Here is a 6854-nt window from a genome sequence, read left to right on the forward strand (position 1 = left end):
TTGGGGTTTTTAAAGGAATGGTGGCGATTGAATGGGGAATGAGATCCACGAAAGAGCTGTAACGATGTAGTGGTCATCACTGGTGGGACTAATTTGTTGCTTTGTACATATTTGGTTTTTGGTAATAAAGGTTGGGAGGGCCTAACCCTCCAACAGACGAGTTTCCGAAACAGTAAATAGTTTCTGTCACAATGAAGCTTCGAAGAGGCTTCTTCCCCACAGGAAAACAACTGGATAAAGTAAAATAGGATAAAACAAACGAAAGGGAAAATTGAAAGAAAAGAAAGGCTGATTAGATTCAGTGTGTATGCGTTAACATCACAACTATCATCAAATATTCGTCAATATTAGATGAACTTCCAAATTCGCAGATTAATCAGAACCGAATTATACAGAAGAACTGATATGCATAAAGGTAACTGAATTATTTAATTCAGTTCTGGGCTCCTGGTCAGGAATTCAAGTAACACGGTTAATTTTTGCAACCGTTGATAGGAATATGACATCCATTTACCAAGTTTAAAAGGTTTCCTCTTTTTCCCATTTCTAAAATAAATGAAAGCTTTTGAAGTGATTGGATGGCTTCCTTATCAAACATAAAGACGTCACCTGATTATTATATATCACATCGACACAGTTTCTCCCATAAAAGGTGGACCTACCTTCCTGAAAAAATACTCAACAAGCAAACATGATTTGGGGCTGGAATTAACGATGAATAGACCACGAAAAAAGGCCATAAAGCAAAAAAACCAAATTTAAAATTTTGTTAGCCTTCCACAGGCAAGTTGACAGTAAAGGATGCGGAGCAAATACATTCTGCCACAGTGGATTGATGACCACAAGCCAAAACTTCACCGTCCAAAAACAATAACGCTTAACATATTATCCAAATTTAAATGGTTTTCGATGAATCCAAAAACCAAATACACCATTAATGACTTATTCAGGTTCCTCATGTCTCTTGTAGTTACAAAATGCGCAGAGAACAAGCCACCCGCTGAAACTAAACGAATTAGGATGATTCAGACAATACTTCCCATGCTAGAAGTATCAAGTACCTGCGACGATGATTGAGGACCAGAGTTAGATGTTCGTGAAATTAACAACAACGACCACGGCAAACATAGCACACAAAATCAGTGTGTGTAAAGCACTTTAATCATGTCGATCGCTTAATGGAATTTGCATTTCACTAAGCCAAAATAGTGAGCTCATGAACCAACATGGTGCCACATGAGACCTATAACAGAAAAACAAAGCATCATCACCATAACAATTATCAAAATGATGCATAAGCATATTAAAATAAGGACTTGGGGTACAAATTTTATTCTAAAATTAATATCATGAAGAGTACTAACATACATAATCATGCGTTCCCCACAGAGAGAAACAAACAATCAACAAGACACGCATTCACATGTATGAGTGCACATTATTGCACTCACAGAAGTCACAGGCACAGGTGTGCATTGGTGTGGCTTCAGCCTCCAAAAAATAAAACTTTCGTTTTTCTATCCTTGAGGAAACAGCCTATGCGCAATAATATCACGTTCAACTGGCAAGGTGATGTTCACGTTTAGCCATATTTCCTGTTCACTACGTAACATGAGGCGGTAAATTTGACCACTAAAATTATCAAGCCACTGAAAAGTGAAAACTGACGTGACATGGTTGCACTTGGTAAGTTAGTCTGCAGTGGCAGATTCTTGTGTAAACCATAAAAATTCAAGCTCGAGTTTATTAGGAAATTTATTAGTCATAAAGAGAACCCATAGAATCACTGGATTACAGGAATGAAAGCGTATGATTACCAGAAGATGTGACAGTTGTTACAGCATATCTGAATTACAAAAGATGAGCAATTTTCAGATGCTTAAAAATTCCATCGATCCTACATATTTCATCCCAACCTAATGTATGCGGACATCCTTTGTAGTTATCAAGAACATTGGAAAAGATATGAGGAAAACAGGCAAACTCATATCCACATATCTACAGGCAACCGCAAACTATCCAAGGACCTAAACCTAGTTCAAGATTCCAAATGAGATGTAGTCAGGAGAGAAGGACAATCCTTTCCTGTACGACGTGCAGGTTCTTGTTGAATTAGTTGCAAAACAACTATTTCTGCTCTGCTGACCTAGAAAATATAGAAGTAACTGCCATATTCACAGAAACAGAACAGAAAAAAACCATCCAAGCAGATTTGGTAAGAGTGATGCAACTAATAAAACTGACAGTTGTCAAAACTACAAATCAATCTTGTTTTGATTGCAACAGATCACCTAACTGACCACATTCAGGACATGGACTATTGGACAGAGTGCCCTGCCAAGTGCCAAGTGATGTATTCTTGCCCTGGGAACATACATAGTGGGAACGAATAATAAGGGAATCTTCATAAACATATGGACAGGGCTGTAAGCAGGCCTGAAGGAGTAGAATCCAGGATACAAGGCTTAGACACCATTTACGAAGACAACCAAATAAAAGTTTTCATAGATATCTAAATGATTTCTCAGTGATGTAGGTCAAAACAACCATTCCTATGTTTCACAACTATGTCACATAGGTGCGAGATGCAGGTGCTAAAGCGGCACATCTCAAAAAAATTAGGTGCGGTGGTGCGGCAAGGGTATTTTTTATTATTATTAACAATTTATTATTATAATATACATACATATATATATAATATCATTACACACAGTCATGCCATGGTTAAAGAGGATGCTAAAAAGGTAAAAAGAACATACTAAACAAGTAAAACCAATGTTATAAAAGGCGTAGCGTATCGCGTATCGGTCGGGCCGACCTATACGCCGTATCGTAACGTATCGTAAACGTAGCGTAACGTATCGTAAAATTAATTTTTTAATTTTAAAAAATATTTAAAAATCAGAAAAAATAGACAAAAATCCTCAAAAATCTGAAAACAATGAACAAAAAATCAGAAATCAAGAAAAATAAAAAATGTATTCAAATATAAAAAAGATCATCATACATAAGGAACATTCATGTGTATACTATCAACAACACATTCAAAAATAAGAAATCAAATATTCAAATTAACATAATAAGCATCTATCACAATTTTAAACTTGAAAATTTTATAAAATTTGAGGACTTAGAGTCTTAAGTCTTGGAGTTTTAGGACTTAGATTACATCAGAATTTTATAAGTTCAAACATACAGTTATCATATTTCATGATTCAACGATAATATCTCCCAAATCGATGAATCATCGGTTAATTTTTATGAAATACGCAAAATTTCTCCCTCCTATGTCTATTGGAGTCTTTAAATACAAGAAGAGAGAGAGGAAGGAGTGTTTAAACTTTTAAAAAATAAAGAATTTTATGTTTTCTCCCGTATCGTACGATACGGGGGTGTATCGCTCGTATCGTACGATACAGGCCCCGTATCGTACGATACGGCCGATACGGGTACGATACGCACGCGTATCGTGTATTGAACATGTATCGTATAGGTTTCTTCAACCTATACGATACGTATCGTACGATACGCAGTAAAAGTCGGTGCAGGCTGCAGCAAAAAAAAAAAAAAGATACTGATTTAATCATTTTAATGTTAAAAAATTAAAACAGAACAGTTAGAACAGAAAAATAGCATTATAGGCTTATAGCAGGCTTAACAGCACTCATAAGTCTTGAGTGGCTGAGTCACAGAAAACAAATAAAAACAGTCAATGAAACATTCACTCATTCAGACGGCAGAAACCAAACTAAGATGCATCGTTAAAATATTTAAAATAAAATCTAATGAAAAAACGAACAAACGTAAAAACAAAATCAATACGACACATAATAGATTACTAAAACAAAGAAAGGGACTGTAAGATGTGATTTGAAGAACCAGAAAAAGAGCAGCCGCCAGAAAAAATCCTACAAGCTCTGCCACCGGAGGAACAACGCACCTACCGCCCATCTGGTTGTAGTCGCCGAAGGAGGAACAAGCTCTGCAGCCGGCCGTCGAAAACACAGACGAAGGAAGGTTATGAAGTGTCTGTCACCGGTGCTTCAATGCAAGAGGGTGAAGATGGAGGAAGACAAATAGCAGCGGGAAGGGGCATGATCGTGCCCTAAATTGGCTTTAATGAAATAAAAAATCAAAAAAATCAAAAAATGAATGAAAAAGTCTATGACACGGTTTCACTGCACCCAACTTGCGTCAAACGCAAGTTGGGTGAGTGTCCAAAAATGACGAAAATGGTTGGCTGATGCTGACACACCTGACTCTTCTTGAATGTGGCTGGGTGCAAATTTAAGCCGCACCTGCACCAGCCACCGAGTCACGTCGAAGCTGGTGCATTAACAAAATTGAAGCATCCATGTGACTTAGTTTTTCGGACATCAAACAGTAAGACTTTTCTCTAAACATAATAGAGCAAAGTTGTTTTTCTCATAAAAATCTTGAGAAAATCTCGACAAGTTTTAAAAAAATTAAATATCTTAAAAGTAACATGTGAAAAATTGAAAATAAAAATCTAGTCACTAAAAAATGTAAAAAAGAGAAAAAAATGAAAAAAAAAACATTTTTTCACTTTTCTCCATTTTGGCATTTGAAAAAAAATGTGTTTCTCCCATTTTTTTCAGCCAACCTGTTTTTAACATTTTTTTCCTGTTTTCTGTGAGACTGGGTCAGACACAAGAACAGACATGGGTACATCTTTGGTAATTGCCATGGACACTCAATGTTGTGTCATGTGTGGTAGCCACACTCATGGCTATAGCCATCCAAAAAATGAACTTTGTCAACTTTGACCGAGTCCATTTCCATCATTTTTAGGTTTAAATTGGAATAATTTACAATAATTTTGGTAAGGCTATTACTTTATCAGTTTACAACTATGGATGTGTGCATGTGTGCAAGCAATCGGTTCAACCAGTCCTATTTTGGGATTGATTTTCCATCCGTCATTTTTCTTCCATTTTCTCACCTACTTTATCACTCTCCACCTTTTTCTTTTTCTTCTTTTTTCCTTTCCATAGACCATCCGTCCCGCCCTAGGATTGGTGGATCTTAGGGAGGAGAGAAGACCTGAAAAACCAGTGACAGAATGAAACTGATGCTACTCATTTCTCATATTCATGTGTGTGTCTGTGTCTGTATTTTCTCATATATCTGGACATGGGCTTTCTTTATTTGTTTTTCTATATAAATATGTTTATGTATGATTGAAATTTCTATATTTTTCTATTAGTTGACCAGCTTGCCATGACTGAGACCAACTAATCTCGACTAGCCCCGACTAGTAATTTTATGGCCTTGGCTGACATGTATCCGACTTCAGATTTTGACAACCCAGCTAACATTCTCACTTCTCTTTTAAATTGAATGGATCTTACTACCATTAAAACTAGATATAACAGTCAACTAGAAATCACTCCACATCAGACAAATGAAAACAATACAGACATGTAGTGAAAGAGATCTATTTGCCTTACGAAATAATAAATTGCTCATGTCTTGCCATCTTTCTTCCATTTATTGGCCCGATGCTGATTGGAGAATCAAAATTACGATCACTCGCGAAATTTTTAGCATTCGAACTATTCAGGGATCTTGTCCATGGAAAACAGGTGTAGGATAACTTCCTGCTGTTAAATGCAGCATCATTTGTTCAAATGTAGCATCATGTTCTTCCCTCTAAAGTACAAACTAAAGCCCCCCACCCCCCCCCCCCTCCCTTAATACAGACTGACCATCGAAACTAAAGGCACATGAATACAACATGGCTCATCCTCACCATTCACACCATACAGAAAAGTCATCTCATATATGAGAAACTGAAAAACCAAAAAGACAATTATCTAAAAGTGTGCAAGGATAAAGGAAACAAAATGAAGACCTTGGCGTTGTAGTAATTTCGGCAAGACCATTGCAGTTACGAAAAACACCCTTATCCAGGTTCTGATCGGAAGAAAACAGACGTACGCGTAACAGGCCAAGAAGGGCAGAAGCGAGCAAAAAATCATACGCAACACCAAGAAAGAAGAAGAAGAAGAATAAGAACAAGAATGCAAAACTCACAAAGAGAAGAAAAAGAAGAATTAGGGGTTAGCGATCTGGACAAGAACGACAGAAGGTGGTACCCTGAGACAGCTCGCAACAAGCTCGGACGCTGACAGAGACATGGGCGGTGAGCCGGCTCGCTGCGACAGCACTGTGCAAAGGGAACAGGGAGGGGACGCATCCCAGCTCTACCGGCGTTCTGCATTAGCCACGAGAGAAATGACCGACGCCGCTTAGGGTAGGAGAAATCCAAACGAAGAAATTAGGGTTTTCTCTTCATCCTAATCGTACCTGATGCTGGAGAAGGTGAAGCGCCGGGACTGGGTGGCGGAGGAAGGAAGGCGAGGGCGGAGGCCGGGGCGGGGAACGTTGGCAGGGCGCGCGGCTGAAGACCGAGCCGCCGCCATTAGCGAGCGAGACACCGAGCTATAGCGAGAAGCCATTGCCGAGAGGGGGGGAGAGAGAGAGAGGGAGAGCCTAGCCGCCGTATCTTAAAGGGCTCGAGCTCGACTGCATGGAAGGGTTTAAGAAGGGTTTAGGTTAAAGGAGAGAGGTATCTATGCAGCTCTGCCCTCAGGCTGCAGCTTTGTGGCCTGGGTTTGTCTCAACGGATACGGATCGGTCATTCCCGATTCGGGTTAGGTAAGTTGACAAAAACAGAATTCCTCGGTTATTTCACCACCAGAATGACAGTGGAGATTGAGTTTGAGGTGAGGGGAAGACCCACAGCTAAGCTGAAAGCAGCCGAAACTCTCTTTCAATTTCTGTCCCTTTCAAATCGGATGGATTGGAAAGAAAAGGAAAGGAAGAAAGGA

General features: G+C 38.7%; 1 protein-coding gene across 2 annotated transcripts; it reads right to left on the minus strand.

Moving 5' to 3' along the window:
* Positions 1–739: 739 nt before the first annotated feature.
* On the minus strand, positions 740–6597 carry LOC116251652 (protein NONRESPONDING TO OXYLIPINS 2, mitochondrial-like). 2 transcript variants are annotated; one of them, XM_031626035.2, is made up of 3 exons: positions 6331–6597; positions 6120–6238; positions 740–1243 (listed from the first exon to the last, which is right to left on the minus strand). In XM_031626035.2, exons 1-3 carry the CDS (start codon positions 6480–6482, stop codon positions 1215–1217), a joined length of 300 nt encoding a protein of 99 aa, XP_031481895.1. In that variant the 5' UTR covers positions 6483–6597; the 3' UTR covers positions 740–1214. The 2 variants fall into 2 exon arrangements, with proteins under 2 accessions (XP_031481895.1, XP_031481896.1); XM_031626036.2 differs by having other exon boundaries at positions 740–1061; positions 6331–6595.
* Between the last annotated feature and the right edge of the window lie 257 nt (positions 6598–6854).

The sequence above is a fragment of the Nymphaea colorata genome, chromosome 3 (assembly GCF_008831285.2).
Source record: "Nymphaea colorata isolate Beijing-Zhang1983 chromosome 3, ASM883128v2, whole genome shotgun sequence".
In the NCBI taxonomy this organism is placed as follows: domain Eukaryota; kingdom Viridiplantae; phylum Streptophyta; class Magnoliopsida; order Nymphaeales; family Nymphaeaceae; genus Nymphaea; species Nymphaea colorata.

Coding starts and splice junctions, on each gene's coding strand:
- LOC116251652 (XM_031626035.2), bottom strand. CDS start 6,482: ATGGCTTCTCGCTATAGCTCGGTGTCTCGCTCGCTAATGGCGGCGGCT. Junction 6,239..6,330: donor TTCACCTTCTCCAGCATCAG/GTACGATTAGGA, acceptor TGGCTAATGCAG/AACGCCGGTAGAGCTGGGAT. Junction 1,244..6,119: donor TTGTTGCGAGCTGTCTCAGG/GTACCACCTTCT, acceptor TTTCTGTTATAG/GTCTCATGTGGCACCATGTT.